Source organism: Equus asinus, chromosome 20 (assembly GCF_041296235.1).
Source record: "Equus asinus isolate D_3611 breed Donkey chromosome 20, EquAss-T2T_v2, whole genome shotgun sequence".
NCBI classification, from domain to species: domain Eukaryota; kingdom Metazoa; phylum Chordata; class Mammalia; order Perissodactyla; family Equidae; genus Equus; species Equus asinus.
In genome coordinates this window covers 26,047,296-26,074,286 of record NC_091809.1, presented here as the reverse complement: position 1 = coordinate 26,074,286, position 26,991 = coordinate 26,047,296, and the positions used below count along the sequence as shown (strand labels likewise).

Sequence of the window (26,991 nt, the reverse complement as noted above, 5' to 3'; positions counted from 1 at the left end):
AAGTGTCCATCACGGATGAATGAGTAAACAGAGGGTGGTATACACATAGAACTGAATCTTATTCAGCTTTAAAAAGAAATGAAATTCTGACACATGCTATAACATGGGTGAACCTTGAGGACGTTATGCTAGATGTAACAAGCCAGTCAAAGAAAGACAAAAACTGTATGATCCTACTAATATGAGATACCTAGAGTAGTTGAATTCATACAGACAGCAGAATGGTGGTTGGGGGCTCCGGGGCAAGAGAGCTGTTCTTTAACATGTACAGAGTTGCAGTTTTGCAGGACGAAGAGTTCTGGAGATTGTTTCCACAATGTCAGTGTACTTCACACTATGAACTATGTACTTAAATATGGACAAGATGTAACTTATATGGAATAAATATAGTAGGTGGTCAAACGTTACACACTTCCTCTTATAAAATAAATACATCATGGGGATGTAATATACAGGATGGTGACTAGAGTTAACTACTACTAAATTGTATATTAAAATTTGCTGAGAGTAGGTCTTAAAAGTTCTCAAAAAAAACTATAGCAATGTGTGGTGACGGATGCTAACCAGACTTATTGTGGTACGCCTATATTAAACGAATATAATGTTGCATGTCAATTATATCTCAATTTAAAAAAAAATGAATGCAGTATTGATACATGCTACAACATGGAATTTCTTGAAAAAGTTATACCATGAATGAAGTCAAACACAAAGACCACATGTTAGATAATTCCATTCATATGAAAGTCAACAAGTACGGAAATGTATACGGACAGACAACAGATTAGTGGTTGTCCGGGGCTGGCACTTGGAGGAGCTAGATGGGAAGATAGGGCAATAGTAGGTTAAGGGTAGAGGGGTTTCTTTTTAGGTGATCGAAATGTTCTGAAATTCACTGTGATAATTGCACGTATCTGTGAATATACTGAAGACCAGTGAGTTGTAGACGTTAAAGGGCTCCACTGTATGGTATGTGTATTGCATCTTTAAAAAAATTGTTTAAAGTGGATAATTCATTAAGAGTATTGCAATGCAAATGAGTTTTGCAATCCAATCTCTTAAGCATATGACTACCTTCCAGGTACATCCCACATTTACATACCCTTTTCTTGTTTTTTGTTGTATCAGTCCAAATAGGAATTGAATCACCTTAGGGATATTATAGCTTTTACATTTCATAGTTCTTTCAGGATACATTAAAAAAAGGGTCTAAAATAAATTTCCCTCCAGGGTAAAATGTACACCTGAGAATTGAACGAACACACCTCAGATCTTGTGGTTAGACTGAGAAAAGTCCTTGAGCGCAGCTAGGGCTGCGGGCTCCAACTTGCCAGCAGAGCTAAGGGTTTGGGAGGTCGCAGGACTCGTTAAAGTCTGATATGAGGGGGTGGGGAAGCGCTGGGTGGAAGACTCAAGACTGTCAACCGTCAGAGATCAAAGTAGAACCAGACTAATTGTTGATATGGTGAAGTGACTTTTTAGTATATGTGTTTGCAAAGGGTCACAGGTCCTGGAGTGGTCTCGCAACATTGCATTTCAATGGAAAAGTCCCCAGAGAGAACAAGGTCCAGCTCCCAGTCAGCTCTGACACAGGATCTCCGTCCCGCTGTCACTCAGGAGCGAGCGGGCGGTGCCTTTTGAATTGTCCAATCAGGGTCGGTTCCCGGGCAGGTGGGCGGGCCAACGCCCCACATCGCTTCCGACTTCCTGTCGCTCCACAGTCCTTCCGATGGCGGCTCGCCTGTTTTTAAAGGCCCCACCTTGCCCCGCTGCGGACTCCGTCGTGCCGTGACCTGTACCGAGTCGTAGGAAGGACTCGGGGGACTCAGGAAACTCAGCAATGGTGAGAGTTCAGCCACGGGCGGAGGACACGGAGGAGTGGCTGGTGGGAAGCGGCGGGGCGGGCCCGGCCTCCCGCGGTCCCCTCCGGGGTCAGCAGCCCAAGTCCGCGGCGGCGCCGCTCGGCCCTCAGGCCCCTCCGGCCGCAGCGTGGGGGCGGGGCCGGCAGCTGGGCCCCGGGCGTCCTGTGGTCCCTGCGCGCGGCGACTTGGGCCGGAGCGTCTCTGGGCCGCTGTGCGGGGCCCGCGGGAGGGCCCGCAGGACAGTCGGGCCTCGGGCTCCGGGGTCCGTGCGCGGAGGGGCTGTGGTCTGTGGGTCCCCAGGGCCTCCTTTCTTCTCAGGGGGGACCTATTTTCTCCTGAGTTTTCTAAGTGTTTGGGGAGCAGGGTCTCCAATCCGCGACCCTGTCCCCCCAGCTCTTCCAGGACTGACAGTAAATCCCTCAATTTCCAGATCCCTCCTCACGTTCCCGAACGCCAGTTTCCGGTCCCCGGTTCACGGCATCGTCATCAAGCACAAACAGACCCAATATTTTAGTTGTTTATCACTTTTCCGTAGTCAGTGGGCGACTCTTTTAAGAGGGTTTATTCCTCGTTGGTGGACGTTTTTGTTGAGAGAAAGTAGCGCATCCCCCTGGAGGCGCGTGGTGCGAGCTCTTCCCGCCTCTCCTCCAGGCTGCGTCCTGGGGGCGGACGCGCAGCTGGCAGTCCTTTGCTGCAGGTTCCTCTTGAGAAACTTTTCCGGGCGATCTGTCCCGTCAGCACCGCCCCTCCCTGGAGTTGTCATCCTGAAAAGATGGGTTCACTTAAATTTGGTCTTAGTTTTTCAATGAATAAAAGTTTACTTAATCAATACAGCTTGAAAAACAATATAAAATAGCTCCAAAGAGGGAGAAAAAGGTAAATTTTGGAAAAAATAAAATATTTCAGTTTTTCATTGCATGATTTAAAAACTTCTTTTCTCCCCTGAGCATGAGAGTAACATTCTGAGGTCTGTTCTTTTATTTTGGGTGAGTTCAAATGGATTTCCACGGTTTAGACTTGCGGACCTGAAGTGTTCAAGTAGGATTGATAGTTGAAAAAAGAATTTTTTGTCATGGACAAAATAGTTATTTAACATCTTTTTTTCTCCAGAATGCAATACATTCTAGTGGGGTTTCCTGTTGAGCCAGCAAAGTGCCATACAATTTTCTTCCCTCATTTCCACATTAAGACTGGTGTGAGTGTTTTAGCTGGACTGTTCAAACACTGGGTTTGTGTATTTAAAATATCAGTGATGGTCCAGAAAAACTCCAGTGGGGGCAGAGCCTGAGGACAGTGAGTCTAAGCTGAGGCCCCCTTGGACCTGCAGAGGGAAGGCCTTGAAGGCCCAGCTGTTCTTCCTGGGGAGCCTCCCCTGCAGGTGTCCTACTGCTCACACCCCATGGAAGGAGCCTTCATCCTGAGAGGAGCTGCAGAGCCCTGGAAAGCTGGGGGTGCACGTGCTCCTGGGGTGGGGAGTGACACCCTTTCTGAGGTTATCCCTGTGGTTCCCTTGGGCCTGTTTCTAGACATAATTGGAGTTTTGCATCCACAGTGTAGGTGCACTCAGAGAGTAACTCGTTTACACTGAGAAAGTCTGTGAGAGTCAGGAGCTCTGTGTCCTGGATTAGGGCCCATTCATCTGGGGTCCATTTGGGTCAGAACCTTAAACTGGATCCAGCTGAGTTTCCTCACTGTGAGAAGGGAGCCTGAGAGAGGGAGCATGTGCACTGTTCCCTGGGGAGGGGAGGGTGTGTGGGGCTCCCAGAGCTCCTTCCTGTGGCTGCTCAGGTGCCCTCCCCTCCTTCTCCAGGGACTGACCCTCTCCAGGGCTCTGTCTCCACCAGGAGAGTCAGGAACACGGGACCTTCTGACTGTGGCTTTCTGTCCTGTGGGAAGCAGGCTGCTCCTCTGAGCTGATTCCAGTATTTGTGTTTCTTTCCTTTGGATTCCTTTATCGATGGACTAGTGCAGCCCTTTGGCTCTAGTTTCCCTTAGCACTTGGGCCCTGAGACTGTAAGTTGATGGAGAGATAGGAGGTGAGCAAAGCAAGAAAATTTTGGAAACAAATAGAATTTTTGTTCCATTTAGGCAAGAGAAACTCAAGATGTGAGTGAATGTTTTGAAGTTCTCAGGTGCATATTTCATTTTTAGACCAATTTTTGTGTGTGCTTGTCCCTTGAGAAGATAGAAATTTAAAAGGCTAAAGCAGTTGAATTCCTGTTTTAATTAATGTGAGGGAGAATACTGAAACCTTATGTAAATCTTTGAAAATCCAATACATTTAAGAGGCTAAAGTCAAATCCCTATTGCATTATAATATGCTGCTTATTCTGAAAACACCCCAGTGTGAGATATAGGGGAAGGACATACTGGGATGCCACATGTCCTTGTAGTTAGAGATTGGAAAATTTTCATTTTGAATGCTTTATACTTTGTCCTTGTAGTGAGCAGTCAGACTCCACATTTTTGGTGACTGCTCACAGCTTAAGCCTCACCCACCCTCTTCCCTTGTGCCCCCACCTGGACAAGCTGAGGAGAAGCCTGGGTGCTCTCTCCTCTAGAGCAGGCAGGAGATTCCCACCACCCCAGCCCCTGCCTGTGTGCAGAGCTCTTGCCCCGGCCCCACCCCCAGGCCCAGTGAAGCCCCAGGCCAGGCTCCATTCCTTGCTTTCTGAGCCCTGTCAGAGCTGCTTGAGAGCCCGGCCCTGCCCTCCCCTCAGACCTCTATTATGTGAGTCCTAAGCCTTTTCCTCTGTGTGTGTGTTAGTGTGTGTGTATGTGCACGCGCGCACACACAGTCTCAGCATCAGTGTCAACAAGGAGCCACCCCTCTGCAGGTGACCACGACAGTTGGTGCCCTGAGCAGCATGTCCAGACGTGACCCCACCCCTGTGGGTCTGTCTTCTCTTGCTCTGACTTGCTCCCCTGCTCTGCCGCCTGGTGGTGACATGCACTGTGGGCTGCTGCTTGCTGGGAGCTCGTGCTGTGAGCTGTGCTGCCCTGTGTTGCATTGTTGACCCACCAACCTCAGTTCTAGGTTCAGCTGAGCAGAGTTGGCAGTTTCGAGAATTTATGTGCCTTTGTGAGCAGGACTATGGGATTGGGGCCTCCTTGAATGAGTCCTGTTCCAGTGTCTTTGCTGGAATTCCTCTGTGTGTTAGGGTGAAGTTGTGACAGAGGCTGGGTTGGCCCCAACATACCCCAGGGATGGAAGTGACACAGGGTGACCATACCCTGTGCAAGAAGAGGGCCCATCACTGGTCACTCCTGAAACAGCTGTCATTTAAAAAGAGAAAGAGAAGAGAGGGGAAGGGAAGCCGGTAGATGGAGGCTGGAGTCCACACTCCTAATGCCAGAGGGCCCACCAGGACTCTCAACTACCTCGGCTGCTGCTCCTGTCCCTGCCTCTACTGTGACAAAGATCCTTCCCCTAGGGTTCTAGGGGACAACACCTATGGCACCCCTGTGGCACAGCAAAGGGATTAGTTCAAACTTGACTTAAGTCCAGGGACCTTAAACTCACTAAAGGACCCAGTTGTCATGAGGGAAGCTCCTAAGCCTGATGGCACTGTTTTGAGGCTCTTGGGTAGAAAAAATATGTAAATACCAGGGTAGACAGGACACTCCTTCCCCCAGTGACCAAGAAAACAAAACAGGGAAGGAACAAAAGAAAAAAGTACTGAAGGAAAGGTCCACAGTTTGCCCCAATTGGAAATCCAGATATACTGCAAGAATTTACATAACAAAACAGATAGAGGTACACTGCTTGAGTTTTGGGCCTCTGCAACATAGTTCTGAATTAATTTTGCGCTCTGATGTAATGCACTAATTCAGAAACCTTCATGCAGATAATCAATACTAGATGTCAAATTGCATTTACACCTGGGATCCGACTAAATTTAAGGAAGGTGCCCCTGATGATCTTAGGGGTGTTAATGAATATACTACAGAAGACAAATGGGACAAATGTTTGATCTTTAGCCATTAGAACTATGGTCTTGCCTAAATTCTCCATGGTCATAACACCCGTTGTCCTAAAATATCCCATAGTGAGCTGGGAAGCCCTGATCCAATGAGCAAGAATTAAAATTAAACGAAGTCTCTGCCACTTACAAATTGACTTGACAAATTGGGACCCAGGGACCTTACCTGCCAAATAAAGTAGTTAACATGGCCGAATGTAAGTTACACAGGGCCTTGAAAGATTGAAAACTGTATAGAAAACCTAGTTAGTGAGGGGTTGATTATTCCCAGTGTTGCTTTTAACAGCCTAATTTGTCCTGTTATTAAACCTGGAAGGAATGACTGACACCTCGGAGTGGTTTACCTCAACTCGAAGCTGTGTTTGCACCACACAGACCTCTATACCCAGTCCCCACAGTGTGGAAATTACTGACCAGAACCAATCAGCAATTGATAAATAGCCTGCTCTCACAGGTTTGGCTAAGTCTGTTCTGTCCAGTCCTGTGTCCACAGCCTCTCAGCTGCACTTGGCCTTCCCCTCTGAAGGGACGTGATGCCCCTTTACTGGGTTGTCCTCATGGATCTTCCACAGCTGTGCCCTCCCACAGTCATTGCAGGCAGGGTCTGAATTGCATCCTGGTGTGTCCAAGAACACAGGTATGATGTTACATTATTGACATCTCCTCTGAGGGCATTCAGGACAAATATTGAAAAAAGGAGTTCACAAAAACTGAATGGGACATTGCCACACATATAATGTGAGGCCCTGACAACTTTGTTAAACTTCTGGAAATTATTTGATAAGCTGAGACCTGCTCCTTCTCTGACACCATGAAGAAATAGTTATTGTTCCTTTCAACACACACAACATCTAGTTGGTTCTTTTGATGTTTGGGAGGGAATATATTCATTGTTTACAAGTTGTACTGGAGCCCATTTGTGTTGTTACTTGTAAATTTGCCACCTTGAATGGGCACCCCCAGTACCAAAGGCTGGAGACTCAAATTGTCTTACAGCCAACACTCCTGTTAGTGCCCTCAGAGACTCCTTCACTATAGAGGCCTCAGTGACCATCTGTCATGCCTCCTGGGGTACCCATGATGGCTTTAAGTTGTCCATGGGCTTCTGATGCAAGAACCAGCCCTAGGCCCCACACTATATGCCGTTAGAGCTGCAATGACCTCTACTTACGGGGCTCTCCTGACAGTAGATGGCTCTGAGCGTGGGACCCTCTATCCAGCAACCCATTCTGACTTGGGACCTGGAAACAGCCCTCCAAGGGCTCAGCATGGCTACTGAGACACCCTGGAGACATGATGGAGCCAAACCTGGGCCCTCTGGGATATCTCCTGCCTGCAGGAGGGGGTAGTCTTCCCTGTCCTCGGTCCTATGCCAGGTGCCATGGTGTTGGAGGAGGTCACCCCTTTCCCACACCCCCAGGCTCCCTGGGGACATCTTTAGGATTCCCTGAGTGAAAAGCAGTGGGAGTTCATCAACTTGAGGATGACATCACCACATTTCTACAGATGGAGCTCAGGCACATTTGCTTCTTTTCATGTCTTAATTGGGGCATCTCTGATGAAGGACTAGACCCAAGGGTCATCACAACTGACCGTACATCAAGCAGTCATCTTAGCACTGACCAGCAGTTGGCTACAGCTGCAGACATTACAGACTCTGGACGATTCCCTGAGAGTTGCCCCTTTGTGGTAAAAGGACTCAGGGAATCTCTTGCCTCACAGTTACCTGCAATATAAATCAAAGTTAATCTTGTTTAAACACTAATGAAGGCCACACACAAAGCCTTTCCAGGACATTCTTCCACATGGGAGTTCCACACACTCCTGATAGTAACAAAGGCACGCATTTCACGTCTTAGAATATACAGTGCTGGGCTCTTAACAAGGTATTCAGTGGAAGTTTCTTCTCTCTTCCAAGTCTCGGGGTGCAGAGCAACATTATGGCTTATTGAAATAAGTTCAAGTTAGTTGAATGAAAGATGGTCTGTTTCTGTCATCAGTCAGTCATCGGGGTGAATGTTAATGTGTCTGTCTTTGTCTTTTTTTTTTCTAGTAGACTTTACTTTTTTTTAAGAGCAGTTTTAGCTTTACAGAAAACTTGATTGGAAAGTACAGAGATTTCCCCCATAACCCCTCTGCCTCCACACAGTTTGCCCTATATTTTGTATCTTGTGTTCCTGTCATACTTTTGTTGCATTTGAGGAGCCAGTTTGATGCATGAAAGCTCATAGTTTACGTTAGTGTTGACTGTGTTGTACAATCTCTGGGCTTTGGCTAATGTCAAATGATATGTCTCCATCATTTCTGTGTCATATGGAACACTTGCACTGTCCTAAAAATCTCCTGTGCTCCATCTATTCATTCTTCCTCCCTCCCACCCCAAATCCCTGGCAACATATGACCTTTCAGTGTCTTATATTTGATATTTTCCAGAATGTCACATGCTTGGAATCATACAGTGTGTAGCCTTGTCATATTGGCTTCTTTCACTTAGCAATATGGTTTTAAGGTTTCTCCATGTCTTTTTGGCTTGATAACCTCATTTCTGTTCATCACTGAAGAATGTTTTACCCTATCGATGCACCAGTGATTGTTTATCCACTCGTCTATTGAGGTTATCTTGGTTGCATCTAGGTCTTGACAGTGTTTTATAAAGCTCCTATAAACGTTAGTATGCAGGGTTTTTGTGAACATCAGTTTTCAACTCATTTGGATAAGTTTGAACAACATGGTTGCTTCATCGTAGAGTAAGTGTAGGCTTACTTTGAAGAAACTGCCTTTCTTTCAGAGTAGACATTCCATTCTCCATTCTCACCAGCAATGAATGAGGGTTCCTGGTGCTCCCCATCTTCACTATTGTTCAGTGTTCTTGGTGTTTTTAATTTTAGCCATCGTAATAAGTGTCTGGTGATACCTCATTCTTCTTCTATTTGCAATTTCCTAGTGACACATAATTTTGAGCATGTTTTCATGTGGTCTTTCCCATCTGTATATCATTACTGAAGTGTGTGTTCAGGTCTTTTGCCCATTTTTAACTGGGTTGTTTGTCTTCTTTTTGTTGACTTTTAGGAGTTCTTTGGATATTTAGGTATCAGTGCTTTATCGGATAAGTGATTTCCAGGGATTATCTGTCAGTGTGTGACTTGTGTTCTCTTTCTCTTACACTGTGTTTCACAAGCTTTTCATTTTAATGAGGTCAAACGTATTTTTTTCTATCTTGGATCTTGCTTTTGGTATTGTATCTAAAAATTAGTCCCCAAATCCAAGGTCACCTAGATTTTCTCCTGTGTTATCTTTTAGGAGAATTGTGGTTTTACATTTTATCCTAAGATCTATAATTCATTTTCAGTTAATTTTTGTGAAAAGTGTAAAATCTGTGTCTAGGTTCTTTTTTTTAGCATGTGAATTTGGTCTGTGGTTTTCTGGCATTGTTTGTTGAAAAGACTGTGTTTTCCCATGGACTTGCCTTTGGTCCTTTGTCAAAGATGAGTTCATTATATGTATGTGGATCTGTAGGAGACAATTGACTTTTGTATATTAACATTTTATCTTTCATCCTTCCTCTGCTCTCATCTTAGTTCAAGCCGTCTTTGTTATTGGAGATTCTTTAAGATTTTCTCCATGGACAATCTTGTGCCACAAGGACAGTTTTATCTCTTCCCAATCTGTGTACCTTTTATTTCCTTTTTGTGTCTAATTGCATTAGCTAATTATTCCAGTACAGGTTGACTAGGAGTGGTGAGAGGGCACATCCTTGCCTTCTTCCTGATGTTACTGGAAAGCATCATTCCTTCAGTGTAGTGCACTAACATTAAAGAAGAGCCCAGTTGATGTGGAGGGAGGTGTGGGCTGAGGGGAAGCATTCTCTAGTCCAGTGATTGGGTCTCAGTTTAGTGAGTCTGTGTCACTGGCCTTGACTTCCTGTGATATAATAAGAAAGATATTTGGTCTTTGTCCTCAGTTCTTAGCAAAAACCTCTTGATGCCCTTGGAATTTCTTGAGTGGTAAGGGTGATAGAGTGTCTTTTGTTTTAATGAAGCACTCTTGGCCAGCTCCTAGATGGCTTCAGGATGGGGGTTGCACGCCAAACACCAAGCCTTGATTAGAGGCTTGGGACTCTCAGCCCAAGCTCCCAGCCTCTGGGGAGAGGAGAGGGGCTGGAGACTGAGTTAATTGCCAATTGCTAATGATTTAATAAATTGTGCTCATGTAATGCAACCTCCATCAGAACCCTTACAGACAGAATTCAGAGCGTTTCTGGGCTGGTGAACACATGCAGGTGCCGGGATGGTGGAGCATCAGAGAGGATGTGGAATCTTTGCAGCCGCGTCCACCTCCACTCCCCTCACCCATGCCACTGCCCTACTTTGCCTTATGCCTCTCTCTCTTTTGTCTGTTCCTGAGTTGTACCTTTTATAGTAAATCAATAATAGTAATTAAAGTGCTTTGCTGAGGTTTCAGAATTGTTTCAGTAAATTTCCAAATGTAATGAGGTGTTGAGAGAGTCTATGAACTTGTAGATGGCTGAGTGGAAGTGCTGGCAGCCTGGGCATTTGTGGTTGGCGTCTAAAGAAGGGGCGGTTTGTGGGACTGAGCTCTTAACCTCTGGAGTCTGATGTGAACTCTGGGTGGTTAGTGTTAGGATTGAACCGAACTGTTGCACACCTCTTTGGTGGTGTAGAGTTAGAGAAGTGGCATTGGAACAGATACCACATATTTGCTGTCAGGAGGGAAAAAACATCCCCATCACCTTCACAATTGCCCCACCTCTGAGAGCAGAAAAGGCTAGAAGAGACTCAAGTTGGCTCTTCCCTCCTCCAGGTCAGTTAGGCTCTGGCAAAATCCCACTCAGTTATGCTCTTGTGAAATAGATTGTTTTTAGGACATGCCTGGCTAAGAACAGAATGTTTTGGGTATATTTTTAAATGGTTACTTTTTGTCTCTCTTTCTAACTGAAGAGGCAGTGGTTTACCCAGTGACCTCAATTCTCTGATGAAAGAGTTGCTGATTTCAAGTTTCTTGGCTTTTTCTTGTGAGGACTGGAACCCAGCTTTAAGCTCCTTACATCACAGACCAGGGACCTGAGGTCTCTGACTCCTTTTTTTCCCCAGTTGTTTTAGAAAAAATTCACATACACTACTGTATAAATTTAGGGTGTACAACATGATGGTTTGATTTACACATATTGTGAAATGATTACCACAGTAGTTCAGCTAACATCCTTCTTCTCATATAGATGCAATAAAAAGAAAAGAAAGAAGAAAAGAATAAAGAAAAAATTTTTTCTTTGTGATGAGAACTCTTAGGATTTGCTCTCTTAACAGCTTTCCTATGTATCATGCATCAGTGTTAGCTATAGCTGTCACATTGTACTTTACATGCCTAGTCCTTAATTATCTTATAACAGGAAGTTTGTGTCCTGACCACCTTTCCCCGACTACCGCCCCCCATCCCTTACCTCTGGTAATCACAAGTCTGATTTCTGTTTCTATGAGGTGTTGCTTTTTTTTAAGATTCCACATATGAATGAGATCATCAAGTATTTGCCTTTCTGTGTCTGACATATTTCATTTAGCATAATGCTTCGAGTTTCATTCATGTTTTTGCAAATGGTAGGATTTCCTTACTTTTTATGGCTAATACTCCATTGTGTGTATATATATGTACCACAACTTCTGTATCCATTCATCATTGATGGATGTGTATCTTCTCTATGGCAGGCAGAGGCCTCAGTGAGTGAGAATGCCTTCATCAATCATTGTCTTCCCACCATCCACTACATCTTAAACACTGTGTTGGGGGCACTGCTTGGGTGTGGATGCAAACAATAGACAGCTATACTGAAAGTCCTGCATTCTTGGGATTACCAGCAGTGGTTCCCCATAGAGATAAAGGCATAGACAGATTTCATCTTCATTTTAGCCATGGTTAAAGGTTTTACTGCATGTGCTATTTAATCACGATCCAGATACATGGGTATCTGGAACTCATGACTTCCATTGCTTTGGGCCATGGGTATTGGTGGTATTTCTGTTTCTGTTTAACATCACTTGAAAGGATTTGAATTTGCCTTTGATTCAGCATATTATTTTGCTGCTGTTCAGACTGAGTGACACAACTTATACCCCACAAGACCTTCGAGTTTCTCCCAGTGTGAGGAAGGGTTCTGGTCATCTACACGGTTGTAGCCCATCACGTATTTTCCTAGGAGTAGAATGATATTTGTGCAAGATCAATATGATTTCCTGGTTAAAATACCAAAAAGACTATGAATGTTTAGAGGGTAATGATGCAAGCAATAATTCTGAGCTGTAGACAGACACACAGAATCATTTTGAGTAATATCCTGTGTTGTGGCAAAGGAGGTAAATTTGACATCCTTAATCTGGGGGATTTTCTATGCCTTTTTATAAGAGGAGTAGCTGGGAGGTTTTTGTTTCAATGATGAACAAAGCCCCAAAGCCCATTTTTGCTGTTTTCATGGATCATTTCCATATGTTTACATTTCCAGGAGATGTTATAGAAGACATGGTAAAATGTGCCAGCTTTTGTTTCATTGAACAACAATGGAAATCCAAACTTTTTATTTATTTATTTATTTATTTTGCTGAAGAAGATTTGCTCTGCAAATCTAACTTCTGCTGTCAATCTTCCTCTCTTTCCTATGTGGATTGCTGCCACAGCATGGCTGCTGATGAGTGGTGTAGGCTTGCACCTGGGATCGGAGCCTGTGAACCTGGTCTACCAAAGTGGAGCATGCTGAGCTTAATCACTAGACCACAGGGTGTGCCCCATTCCTTTTTTCCTTTTTCAGTGCTAGCTTATATTATTTTAGCAGTATAGAGATTATGTGATTTTATAATTGTTAGTATCTCATTTGATCTCCTGCTCCCATGAGGCAGATGAAGAAAGTTAAGCTTGGGGTCTTTCACACATTCACATAACTCATAACAGGAGAATGACTTAGTTTTGAAGGCATAATGTGTACCCGCTCCTGGGCAATGTCAAAAATTTCAAACTCACAAGAACACTGTAAGGTTTGCGTAATTATGCCCTTTTACAAATGTGGCATCAGGGTTTCCAAATGGGACCTGTAACCTGTTCCACTTCTATGACGTTCTGGAAAAGAGAAAAGTACAGGAACCTAAACACATCAGTTCTTAAGGGTGGCAGGGTTCAGTACAAATGGGCACCATGAGAGTGTTCCTTTGGGGTGATGGAGTGTTCTCCATCCTGATGGTGGTGTAACTATACGTTTGTGAAAACTCCCAACTACTCTTAAAATAGTATGTGTACAGGCCTAAAACAATTAATAGAAAGCAACACAAATGTTTTCACATGCTAGGATAATTTTAAACTCTCCTGAACTTTGGTTGCTACGTGTGCAACACCTCCTTCCACCACCTTGGGTTCCTTCTTAGGAAGAAGTGGCAGGACTGGGGAAGAAGGACATAGGTCACTATAGACTATTCCTGGTACCCAGTCTGAAGTTAGAAAGCTCCCTGTAGGGCTACACCTGCCCTCGTGTCATTCACATAACTGGTGAGAAAGTGACAGGGCTCCCGGCCTCCGTCCTTGAGTTGACACCAGGTTTCCTGGGTCATGTCCTGGGAATGCGGTGGTCTGAAACATAAAGAGGCATCTGACACATCTCCACGTGGGATCTGCCTGGGCGCATCCTAATCTAACCCTTGGGCATCAACATCCTGTCTTCCCAGAGCAGCTCTTGAGGCCGTTTCCACCTCTTGAGTTTCCCATCTCAAGCCTACTCTGTGCCTCCTTGCTGGGAAACATGTTTAAATGCAACACCTGTCCCACTCTGGAAGTGTTCTCTGTTACACCCCAGGTGTCTGTGAGGTGAGGCAGTTGCAGAACCCAGAACCCATGTCATGAGGCACAGGCCCCTGGAGCACAGTACTCCCCACTGTCACGTAAACATCATCTCTGCACCAACAAGCACAGTTTCACAATAGTCTCAATACCACCAATAATGTCAAAGAGATGCCCTCCCTTGTCCAAGCTCTGGGAGTCCCTCAGGTGCCCGGCTGTACCTAAATCACTCTACCTGAGATCTCTGGAACATTCCGCCCTGCAGTTTCAGTGCCTGATGGGCCCACCACGGCTGGCTTTTTCACCTCAGGACCCGCCTGCAGAGTGAATTGAGTCATACCCACCAAGCAGAGTTCCAGCCCCGAGCCTGTGGGGAATGGTCATCTCAGCCAGACCCTCTGTAGTCATGGGGTCCCCTCCCTTCACATGGCTCCCAGATTGCAAAGGGTAACACACCAAAGTAAGTGGTGGGAAAAGACAGGTTTCCCACCTCTTCTGGAGTTGCCTGGCACAGGAAGTAGTATCCCCTGGTCCTTTGTCAGAGCCTGCGTCCACTGTTTCCTGAACAGAAGAGGCAGAAATGAGCCAGGCCACATCCCTACATGCTCTTGCAACAACTTCTGGTGCTTTCCTGGGTCCCCAGGGTGATGTCTCTGTGGTGGGAGACCTGGGGTCTGAGGTCCTGAGGCCTCCATGCCCATCAGCAAACATTCCAGGGTGGGGCAGTGATCACAGCCTCAGGGAGGATGGCCACAGGTGGACACATGCGAGCTTTGTGTGCAGGTGAGTAGGTGATGGATGGACCTCAGTGGGTGATAGCTCCCAGAGTGGAGACCACAGTGGAGGACATGGCAGCCGGGTGAGGATGCACAGATGTTTGTTGTCTGCACTGAGCTTCCACTGGGAAAGCAGAGTGAGGAAGGGGCACGTGGTGAGGGGCATGTTTCTGGAAGTGATCGTAGCAGCGTGAGGGGCTGGAACATGGTGATCACTGCAGCCATCGCGGGCCCTGACTCTCCCTCCTCAGGGCCTGGGCTGTGTGTCTGGGCCATTATCTCTGAGGATCTGTGACTTTGTGTGTCTGTGTGTGGGTGTGTGCACATGTGTGTCCAGTGAGAAAGCCTGTATGATTTTGTCTGTCTAGGGGGCTGTGTGTGTATGTCCTTAAAATCTGGGATGCTGTTATGTCATTTGGTGCCTAAGTGTCATTTGGTGCCCTGGTAGCCCCTCCCTCACCGTGTTGAATTGAGCTGACATAAGCAGACAAATCCTTGTCTTCTTTCTGATTGTATTAATCGTGTGATTTATTTTCTGACTCTTAAGATGTTCTCACATCTTGGGTGGCCTCTCAGACATAGGGAGACCCTGCCCCTCCCAGGGGCACCTCATTCCACGTTGGCGGTGGACAACTTGTCTGGAGCAGGCCTCTCATGTGCATACGGCCCGATCCAGTGCCCTGTCCCTACACACCTCCTTATCTGCCTCTCACACGCCAGACAGTATTCCCCACCCAAAACCCACCCAGGGCCAGGAACCAGATGACTGAGGACCGTCTCTAGGCCCCAGAGGCTGCTGGGATTGTTCAAAGCAGCCAGTCCTGAGCTGCTTACTCTGCCCTGACTCACATTTCCTGTGGTCCCAAATGAAGGCTGTGGCCTAGGTTTGTGTCCCCCTCCTGATTCTGCCTCCTGAGCAACCCTCAAGCAGCCCCTGGGAGCTTCCTGGAGTGATGTGCCCCTTATCTTGGGAAATGTAAGTAATAAACTTATTTCAATGACATTGGCCTGTCCGTGTTAGCACTTAGTCACCTCCATAAATTAAAATCTCAGAGGTACAAATTGGACACTGATCCTGAGGAGAAAGTGTTCAGTGAAGATGGTGGAGCCACCGTGGGAGGACGGAGTGAGGTCTGTGGGAATGTGAGTCCACAGCAGAGCTGATGTTTCCCAGGGAGCCTGCAGCAGGGGACATGGGGGCTGAGCGAGGAGATGCTCACCTTTGGTCCCCTCACTGAGCTCACAATAGAAAATCAAAGTGACAAAGGGACAGTTCATGATGAGGGAGTTTCTGGATGCATCTATAGCAGTGAGAGGGTCTGGAACGTCATGATGTCAGCTGTTTTGGACCCTGACTGCCATCCAGTCTCCCATGTTGTGTTTTTTGTAGAGATGTCCTGTTTGTACTGTGTGGTGTCAGGAAGGGTGAAATCCCTTCCCCATCTGGAGGGGCTGAGACCCCCTCTTTGGGGATTGGTTTGGGAGCTGGGAGGCAGCCCTCTATCAGGTGGTATGGGAGTGAGAACAATGCACTTTGTGAAGATCTGGGCGTGTCATGAGGTTTGGGTAGATCTTCTGTATGTATTTGTGGGTGTGTCTCTCTCTCTGAGCCCCAATATGCAAGAAGTGCTAGTGTGACAGGCCTTCTGGTAGGTGTTTTGGTGAACGGAGCAGAGCAAATATGCTTGTTTGCTCTAAAGCTGACATTTTAGGAGAGAAGAAGGAAGATATATAAGTAAAATTATACCATATGTCTAATGATTGGCCCTAAAGAGTAAAGAATAGTGGGGAGGAGTGCAGAGGGCCTGGGCCTGTGTGTCTATGGGAACATCTGTGTGTCTCTGAGCCATTAACTCTGAGGGTTTGTGAGTTTGTGTGTCTGTGTCTGTGTGTGTCCTCCTATATGTGCCATGACAAAGCATGTGTGATTTTGTAAGTCTGTCTGTGGAGCTATGTGTGTCTGTCCTTTGAAATCTGGAGTGGTTGGTTTTCCCATGTTCTTGCCTAACTGCCCTGGTAGCGCCTTTCTCACCACGGTGGGTGGAGCTGGTGAGAGCAGACATCTGTGTCTTCTCTCTGATCTGAGAGAGAAAGCCTGCAGTCCTTCATCATCAAGAGTGACGTCAGCTGTGGGTTCCTCACTGATGCTTTATTTCAGGGTGAGGGAGTTTACTGAGGGAGTTTCTCCTAGTTTATTGGGTGTTTTCCTTGTGAAGGGGCATTGAACTTAGTCTAATGCTTGTTTGTATCTATTGAGATGGTCCTGTAGTTTTTTACCTTTATTCTATTAATGATTTATGTTAATTCGTTTTCGGATGCAAAGCCAACATTTCTTTCGTGAGTTAAATCCCATGTGGTCATGTTGTTTAGGGCATTTTATATATTGCTGGATTCAGTGTATTAGTATTTTGTTTAGGCTTTTTTCATGTATATTAAAAAGAGGTATTGTGTACTATATTATAATGTGGTATATAGTATAAAATTGTCTAATGCTGTATATAGTGTGTTTCTTTGTGTATATATAAAGAGAATGTAGAATGTAGTATATACATATGGATATATATAAAGTTTACTTGGTATATTGTCTGTATATAGTATGCGTAGTGTATGGTATAGTATTATACATAATTAGTATGTATTATATATGTAGAATATGTTATATAATTAACATATAATTAGTTTTGTAGTCTATAGTATAGTTACACTTTTATAGATAGTATTACAGTCTTTGTAAGTCTGAAGCATAGTGGGCATCATTACCATGTCTGTCCACAGAATTATTTAAATAAGCCATTCACATCCTTTCCTGGGAACATGGGGGCCCCTCACTGTCCTGATACCCTGTTTGTTTTCTCTTCTGAGTGCCACTGAGGTGTGGGTGTGAGTTTCAGAAATTGTAACTAATTATCAGCCTGAGGGTTGAAGTGAGGCTCTGCGGTTTGATGTTCAGTAAGTCCAGAGACATGTGTGATCTTCTTATGTATTTGAATAATTATGAGCAAGATTCTCCCAGAGAATCTTCTCCCAAAAGGGTGACCTTGGATAAGGAGCTGATGTTCTTGTTGCCAGGCAGCTGGACCATTGGCAGTGAGCTAAAAGTCTGTAAAAATGTGAAGATGAGGTGGACTCTCGGCCAGGGCATGTTCTAGCATGATTGCCTGGAGTTTGGCTACTCCTGCCGACCCTTAGGGCCGTCTTTGATCAGGGACGGCATGGTTAGGGACAGCAGCAGCAAGTCTTCAGTCTTCTCCATCACACATGCTGGTGGGACACCACCATTGCTATGAAAATAGGTGCAGGATTTATTTTTACATAAACAAGAAAGCAAAGAACCTTCACAATGTAAGCCACGTGGCCTTTGCATATCAAAGGGAAGAAAGAAAAATATGTATGTTAAATTGCTTCCTTGTACATAAATGCTGAAAGACAGGAAATGAATTACATTGTGTCTCCATGGGCATGTGGAGTCTCGATGCCAATGCTAGAAGACGTGCTAGGAGCAGCCTTTGGGCATAGCTCCAAATCTCAGTCCAAGTTTTTGAAACCTGATATTCACAATAAACAATTCATGATAAACAAAAAAATTTGTATTAACCGTATTTTATTCTTAATAGTTTAAAAAAGCAAAAATTCAGCCGAGTAAGTTTTAAAGATCTAATTTGCTTTGTCAAGCAATTCATCAGTTGGGCAGCATCCCAGCTAGCAAGTAGAGACGAGCTCCAAAGTGCTGCAGAAAGGGAAGGGTTTTAAAGGTAGGACAAGGAAGTCATAAACAGAAGAAAAGATTATTCTGGGCAACGTTACCTCCCTTTGGGGACAAAAGGGTCTTATTAGGTGGATGACCTCATCTTCCTTTGGAGGATTGAGGGATCATGTGGCAGATTGCCTCATTGGTGCTGACCAGAAAATCCTACACTGATTACATTCCCGGGGAAGGTTGAAATTGCAGTTAGGGTAGGTGTTAAGCCCTGGTTTGGTGCCCTGGGACTAGCAAAAGTTGTTCCATTTTAGGCCTGTGGTTTTCTTTTTGACAATAGATTGTAATCAAATGACCAATGTATTTTTAATGGGAAGCCACATCCTTATGTATTAATCCTCTAAGCAATTTTATGTGTGTGTGTGTGTGAGGAAGATTGGCCCTGTGCTAACATCTCTTGCCAATCCTCCCCTTTTTGCTTGAGGAAGATTGTTGCTGAGCTGACATCTTGCCAGTCTTCCTCCACTTTGCATGTGGGATGCTGCCACAGCATGGCTTGATGAGCAGTGTGTAGGTCTGTGCCCGGGATCCAAACCCATGAACCCTGGGCTGCTGAAGCACGGAACATGTGAACTTAACCACTATGCCACCAAGTCAGCCCCTGTAAACAATTTTTTGAACTGTGCAATATGTTTTTACAACCATAAAAAATTAATTTTCTCAATTCTGTTTGTCTATAAAATGACAAGTGATATTACAGCCTGTAGTGCCATTGTATGTCAATCTGGAGAGGGTTGCTGATACAGTCAGTGTATTAAGTGCACTAGGCTGGCATAATAATATGAGGAGCTCCACAGACACATTCCCCAGTGAAACTGGAGGAAATTATTTTAAAACAACCATGCGAAGCCTCTGGAAATTGTCCTAAAGGCAAACAGCAAATGAAGTAATCTATTTAAGAAAATACATAGAAATTCAGTGAGAAAGGAGAGTGTGTGGGATTTGAACCATGTCCACTCCCTCCCTGCTCTCAGCTCAGCAAGTGAGCCCTCCTCTCCACAGCGCTGTCCCCCGAACCAGAAGACAAGGTTCTCCCTCCCTAAGCTTCCAGAAGTGGGGCTTTTCCCCAGGAGGAGCAGGACTTCAACATTACCCATCCTGCCTGCAGCTACCTGTTGCTGAATTTCAGTCCCTCATTGGTTCATGTGAATTGTGGGGACCCCTTCTTGCACCAGCCCCTCCTCCTGGTGCAGAGGCTCTGCTGTGCTCATGCTGTGCTGAGAATGCTGGGTCCTGATCCCTCTTTCCCCAGCTCATGAGGTGACTGTAACATGAGACAATCAAGAGGACTCCGGCTGCTGTCTTTCCACTGCACTGATCACTCAGCCCCTAGATTGGGATTGTCACCCAGAGAGAGGCTTCCTCATGTCCCCACCACAGCTCCAGAATCCTGGCACACAGATTTTACCTGAACACAGGGCAGACTTGAGCCGTAAAACACGGAGCTCTTAATTCCTCCCCAAAGAATTAAGTTGACCAGCAAAACATCATGAAATGTTCAAGTCTAAGGGCACTTTCAAGAAAGTAGAGAATGAGGTGAAAGGCAATTAGTTGATTTCCAATTTTTTTTTTTTTATATAAGATTGGCACCTGGGCTAACAACTGTTGCCAACCTTTTTTCTTTTTTTTTTCTTTTTCTGCTTTATTCCGCGCTCCCCCCCCCACGCTCCCTGCCACGCCCCCCCCGGTACATAGTTGTATATCTTAGTTGCAGGTCCTTCTAGTTGTGGGATGTGGGACGCTGCCTCAATGTGGCCTGATGAGCGGTGCCATGTCCGCGCCCAGGATCCGAACCCTGGGCCGCTGCAGCGGAGCGCACGAACTCAACCACTCGGCCACGGAGCCAGCCCCTGATTTCCACATTTAATGAAGATACAGCTTAGACTGTAGGCTGACTAGTTTTCTGGAAAGAACCAGGGAATTAGACTGATGAGAGGACACTTACAAGCAACAGAACGAATCAAACAATGACTTCACAAAGTGTCTCCACAAAGGAGCCAGAATTTCACTGGAGTATTTGATAGAGCAAGTTAAGGCAGGACCTTGATGAAAATAGTAGAGCAATCAGCCAGCAGTTAATCCACTGTAACCATGGAGTGTATCCGTGAAGGAGCAAGAGAGCCCTCCATTGCCACTGCCTCATGACAGTAGACACACCCAAAGCCATGCCGGTGCTAGGAGCTACATCAGAGGTTTCGCTCTGTGTGGAGGACATAGATTTAGCTAAGCTAATCCTCCCAGTCACTGAACAAGAAAATAAGCTAATAACAATAAAAAATCCTAGAAGGAAGAAGACCAGTACCCACAGTTGCTATAATATATTACCTAAGATGTCTGGTTTGCATCAAAAATATGAGACCTGCAAAGATACTGGAATGTAGGAACCATACACTGGGGAGAAAAACAGCAATTGAAAAATTTACCCAGCTTTTACAGGAGAACCCAGTAACATTAACAGGTGACATCTCAGCAGCAAAAAGGAAGATCAGGAGGCAGGGGGATAACATATTCAAAGTGCACGAAGAAAAAACCTGTTAACCAAGAATCCTATATGCACCAAAACTACCTTGTAAAATGTAAAGATGAAATAAAGACTTTCTCGGATAAAGAAAAACTGAGAAAATCTATTAATAGCCAACTGTCTTACGAGATTACTGAAGGAGTTCTTCACTTTCAAAGCAAGTGACCCAGGATGGTAATTGATATCAACATAAAGAAACAAAAACACCAGTAAAGGTAATTATGTAAATATGGAAGAGAATAAATACCAATTTTCTCCTTTCTTCTCTTAGCTGATATCAAAGGAATTGTATAAAATACTATATATTTAATGTGCTGTTGTGCTTATTAAATGTAGAAATGTAGTATCTGTGTAATTTGTTTCTCATTAAAAGCACAAAGGGTTGGTGCAAAGGTGTGTTGGGCTAAACAAGTGAGTACAGATGGAAAAGAAATGAGTGTAACAATGTATTATTGAGTTGTCATTCATAGATATAATCTGCGTAACGATAATACCACAAAAATGGCAAAAGGGAATATAGTTATCTGTGATTAAAATTCTGTGTATCACTGGAATTCAGCTACTATAAAACTGAAGTTCAGGGGCCAGCCCTGTGGCGCAGCAGTTAAGGTGCACGTTCCTCTGGGGTTCGCCGGTTTGGATCCTGGGTGCGGACATGGCACCACTTGGCACGCCATGCTGTGGTAGGTGTCCTACATATAAAGTAGAGGAAGATGGGCACGGATGTGAGCTAAGGGCTAGTCTTCCTGATCAAAAAGAGGAGGATTGGCAGCAGATGTTAGCTCAGGGCTAATCTTCCTCCAAAGGAAGAAACAGAACAAAAAACCCCCCCAAAAACCCTGAAGTTCATTCTTATATATTAAGGTGTGTATATTAAATAGAGCAAACTCTAAAAAAAAATTCAAAAATATAGTGAAGTCACTTAAAAATTAAGATGCTAAAATTGTACTTACTGCAATAGAAGGCCATAAAGCAGGAGAGGAGAAACTAAAAGGAGCATGAGAACTGTAGAAAACAAAAAGTAAAATTGCAGGTGTAATTGCGACTATGTCAGTAACACTAAATGTGAGTGGATTACATTATCACAACTGGAGGAAGACATTGTCACATCAGATTAAAAAATAAATAAAACTGTGATCTAAATATATGCAGTGTACAGGAAACACACTTTAGATTCAAAGATACAAAGAGATTCAAAGTAAATGATGGGAAAATAGACATCTGGAAATAGCACCCACAACAAAGCTGGAGACATGATACAAATATCTAGCAAAATAAACTTTAAAACAAAACATATCACTAGAGATAATGAGGAACATTATCTCATACCTAAAGGGTCAAAGTTTATGGCCTGAATCTAAAACAGTACAAAGAAAGAAATTTATGGCCATTAATGCCTATACTAAGCAAAAAGAGAGATCTCTAATCAATAACCTAAAAGTTGAGGTACCAAATCCAGTGCAAAGAGAAAGAAGATAATAAAAATTAGAGGAGAAATTAATGAATGAGGAAGAGAAAAAGCGCAGAGAAAATCAATGAAACCAAAAATAGTTTTTATGGAAAGATTAACAAATATGACAGTTCTTTAGCTAGATTGATTTAGAGAAAAAGGGGGAAGATTGAAATTCATACAATCAGAAAGAAAGAGGGATATAACAGGTGACGTTACAGAAATAAAAAGGATTATAGAAGAATTCAGTGAACAGTTGTGTGGCAATAAATTAGATAACCGAGATGAAACGGACAAATTCCTCGAAAGACGCAAACTACTGAACCTAAATCAAGAGTAAGTGGAAAATCTGAATAGAAATATAACAAGTGAGGGGGTTGAATTAGTAAACAAACAGCTACCCACAATGAAAGGCTCAGCCTAAATGGCTTTAACTCAGAATTCTCTGAAACATTCAAAGATTCTTTATTACCGATTTTTCGCAAACTCTTTAAGAAATTAAAATGGAGAGAACACTGATTCATTTTGTGCGGCCAATATAATAAATAGCAGCAGAGCAGATCCAGGAATATGTTAGAGACTCACACACCATGACCGAGTGGGATTTGTTCCAGGGATGAACGGTTGGGTTAACATCTCAAAATCCGGTTATGTAATAAAGGATATCGATAGAGTAAAAAGCAAAAATGGCAAGATTTGTATTTTGACCTTGTATTCCATCACTTTGCTAACTCAATTTTCAGTTCTAATAGTTTTTTAGTGGACATTACAGTTTTCTTAAAAGATTTGTGGAATTAGAGATACATTTACATCTTTCTAACCAATGTTTATGTATTTTAGTTTCTTTTTTGCATAATGGTTTTGGTTAAAATCTGCAGTACATTCTCGAATAGAACTAGCTAGAGCAGATACAGTCTTGCATCACTTAACCACGAGGATATGTTTGGGAAATGCGTCATTAGGCTATTTCGTCACTGTGTGAACATCCTAGAGTGCACTTACACAAGCCTACACACGTCGGCTCTATGGTGTGGCCTGTTGCTTCTAGGCTACACACCTGTACAGCATGTTACTGTACTGAATGCTGCAGGCAGTTATAACAATGGTAAGTATTTGTGTATCTAAACATAGAAAGTTATGGTAAAACTTTTGCTGTATAAAAGGTAAAAAATGGTACACTTGTATAGGTCTTTGTTATATGATCTCTGGGTTTTGGCAAATGTACAATAACATATTTATTATTTCTGTATCATAGAGTATAGTTTTGCTCCCTTCAAAGCCCTCTGTGCTCACCTGTCGATTCATCCCTCCCTCCAACCCCCAAATCCTTCACATCTGGAGATCTTTCAACTGGCTCATGCTTTTGTCTTTTCTAGAACATCGTATACTTGGGATCATACAGTATATAACTGTGTCACATTGGCTGCTTTCCCTTAGCAATGTACTTTTAAGGTTCCTGCATGTGTTTTCGTGGCTTGATTCCTCATTTCTGTTTATCACGGAACAGTATTTCATTGTATGGATGCACCACTTGTCTGATCGACTTACTGAAGGACATCTTGCTTAGCTCTGTTGATAATTATAACTAAAGCACCTACAAATATTCATGTACAGGTTTTTATGTGAACATAGGGTTTCAACTCATTTGGAAAAATACCAAAGAGGGTGATTGCTGGATCTTACTATACATAGTAAGAGTATATTTTGCTTTGAAAGAAAGTTCCTGTCTTCCATTGTAGGCCTGCCAAATTCCATTCCCACCAGCAATGAATGATGATTACCTGTAGCTTCACGTCTTCACCAATATTTGATGTTCTGAGTGTTTTGAATTTTAGCCATTAATAAGCAGTGATACTTCATTGTTGTTTTATTTGCAGTTTCCCAGTGACATTTGATGTGGAGCATGTTGTCATTTTGCTTTTCCCACCTGTCTGTCTTCTTTGGTGAGCTGTCTGTTCAGATCTTTTGCCCATTTTTAATTGGGTTGTTTTTCTTCTTACTGTTGTCTTAAGAGTTCTTTAGATATTTTGGATACCAGTCATTTATCAGGCACATGTTTTGCAAAAATTTTCTCCTCCTCTGTGACTTATCTTTTCATTCTTTTAACAGTATCTTTCTCAGAGCAGTTTTTCATTTTAATGAAATGAAATTACCATTTTTTTCTTTTATGGACCTTGCTTTTGGTGTTGTATTTAAAAATTCATCACCAAACCCGAAATAACCTAGATTTTCTCCTCTGGTATCTTCTACGAGTTTATTACTTTTGCATTTTAAATTTAGATCTATAATAATCTGTTTTGAGTTAAAATTTGTGAAAGGTGTCAAGCCTGAGTCTGCATGTTTTGTGTGCATGTGTGTTTGCGGGTGGATTTCCATTATGTCCAACACTGTTTGTTTAAAAGACTTTCCTTTTGAATTGCCTTTTCTCCTTTGTCAAAGACCAGTTAATTATATTTGTGTGGGTCTGTAAGGATTATGCTTCAGTCTTACTATTCTGTCTTATTAATTCCAAGAGTTATCTGTATTTTTGTAGATTCTTTCAGATGTTTCACAGAGACAGTCATGTCCTACAGAACAAATGTTATGAATTTAGCTACAGGATTTGTGAAGATCTTTCTCAAGAAGCAAAAGTTCCCCTCTATTACTAGTTTGTTATCATAAATGGATTTTGGATTTCATAAATTAAAAAATTTTCATTTCCCCCTCCTTTCCTTTCTGATATTAGTAATTTCTGTGTTCCATCTTTTCTTAGTTATTGTCACTAGAGGTTTATCCATTTTATTGGTCTTGTCAAGAAATCAGCTTTTTAAAAACTTTTTCTCCATTGATTTCCCACAATTATGTTAATTTTTTCTTAATTTTTATTATTTCGTATATTGTGCTTGCTTTGGGTTTAATTTGGTCTTCTTTTTATTGTTTTCTAAGGTAGATGCTTACATTGTTGATTGTAAATCCTTGTTTTTTCCGGTGTATTCGTTTGGTTGCATAAATTTCCCTCCGGGCACTGTTTTTGCTGCGTGCAAGACCCTTTGGTGTGTTGTGTTTTTATTTCATTTAGTCTAGAATAATTTTTTATTTCCCTTGAGACTTCTTGTTTAATCCCATTTATTATTTAGAAGTGTGTTTTTGAATCTCCATATATTTGGGGCTTTTCCAACTATTTTGCTGTTATTGATTTCTAGATTAATGCCTGTGCAGTCTAAGAGCATATTTTGTATGCTTTCTGTCAAATTTGTTAAGATGTGTTTTAGGTCCCAGAATATGTTCTGTCTTGGTGAATGTTTCATGTGAACTTGAGAAGAATGTGTACTCTGTTTTTGTTACATTAAGTATTCCATAGATTACAATGAAATCCAGTTGTAGAGTGCTGTTCAGTTAAACTCTGTCCTTCCTCATTTTCTGCCTGCTGGAATTTATAGTTTGTGATAAAGGAGTGTTGAAGTCTACAGCTATAGTAGTGGATTTATCTATTTTTCCTTGTGTTGTATCAGCTCTTGTCTTCCGTGTTTTGCTCCTTTGTTGTCATGCACATACACATCAAGGATGGCTGTGCCCTCTTGAGAATGGACCCCTTGATCATTATGTAATGCCTCTCTTTATCTCTGGGCTTTCTTTGGTTTGAAATCTGTATTGTCTGAAATTCTTATACCTATGCCAGCTTCCTTTAGTGTTAAACTCTTATGTTAATTATAACAAATATAAAAAGTTTTACATTTATTTATTCCTTTTTTAAATCTCCACCTTTACCATTTACATTTTTCCTGATAAATTTTTGAGTGTTTCATTCAAAGTAGGAATACTAATGAAAAATTTCCTCACTTTTTGTCTGTTTTTATTTTTCCTTATTTTTGAAGGATAAATTTGCTTGACAGAGAATTCTAGGAGGTGGTTTTTAAGTTACAAAACATTAAACATTTCTCTCCACTCTGTTCTTGCTTGCATGGTTTCTGAAAACAAGTCCAGTTGAATGCCAGTCTTTGTTTCTCTATACCTAAGGTGTGTTTTCCCCTCTGGCTTCCTTTGATATATTTCTTTGTCTTTGATTTTTGTCTAGTGTGAAGATGCTATTATTGGGCGTGCATTTTTGGTGTTTTCATGTTTAATGTTCAACATGAAATCATTGTGGACTTCGGTGAACTCACTTGCAATCTGTGGCTCTTCACCTGTTCCTCAGGCACAGCAAGGCCCAGGGTCCACTGTTAGGGTTGGCCTGGAAAGAGCTCTTCCGGCACGTTATTATCTCACTCTATGTTCTAAAGATTGGCTGGAGCCCCGAGGCACATGAGTGTACAGATTGTATGGTCTAAGTTGTCATGCCTTCTTCCTGTGTCTGAACTCTAAGTTCCAAATGACTTTCTAGCCCCATCAAGTCATAGAGAGAGAGAAAGGAAGAGCAGAGTCTGTGATAAATATTACACAAGTTAAAAGCTATGCTTCCCCGCAAGAATATTTACATTCAGGCAGCTGCCTCTCATTACTTATAAGGGCCTGAAGTACGTCTTGACAGTATAGCCAGCTGGACCTTGATAAAAGTTTAATTTTTCCGGGCCACCTGGACTCTCATGTTTGGTGATGGGAATAGAAGAGTAACCTTCCCGTTCTTCACTGTGTTTTTATTCACTGAAATGTCATGCAGATTTGGCCCTCTGCCTCATGGAGTGCTGTAAATGGTGGGTAATCAGGAAGAAGATATAAGAATATTCCTCACAAGGAATCAGTCTTAAAATGATAATATTTGGTTCATATGTATAGCATTTCCCAATTTGCTCTGGACCCTGCCATCAGAGAGAAATAAGATGAAATGTGACCACA

The 26,991-nt window shown here is 43.1% G+C and overlaps 1 protein-coding gene across 2 annotated transcripts in view; it reads left to right on the top strand.

The window, feature by feature from the left end:
• The first annotated feature begins 1,686 nt into the window (after positions 1 to 1,686).
• Positions 1,687 to 26,991, top strand: part of LOC106826932 (zinc finger protein 709-like) — a 35,146-nt gene continuing 9,841 nt past the window's right edge. The window contains exon 1 of one of the 2 annotated variants that reach the window (XM_070492167.1): positions 1,687 to 1,843. In XM_070492167.1, the coding sequence (XP_070348268.1) occupies positions 1,841 to 1,843 (3 nt within the window). In that variant the 5' untranslated portion in view covers positions 1,687 to 1,840. The remainder of the gene's footprint in view (positions 1,844 to 26,991) is intronic. The other variant, XM_070492169.1, reaches the window with a different exon arrangement.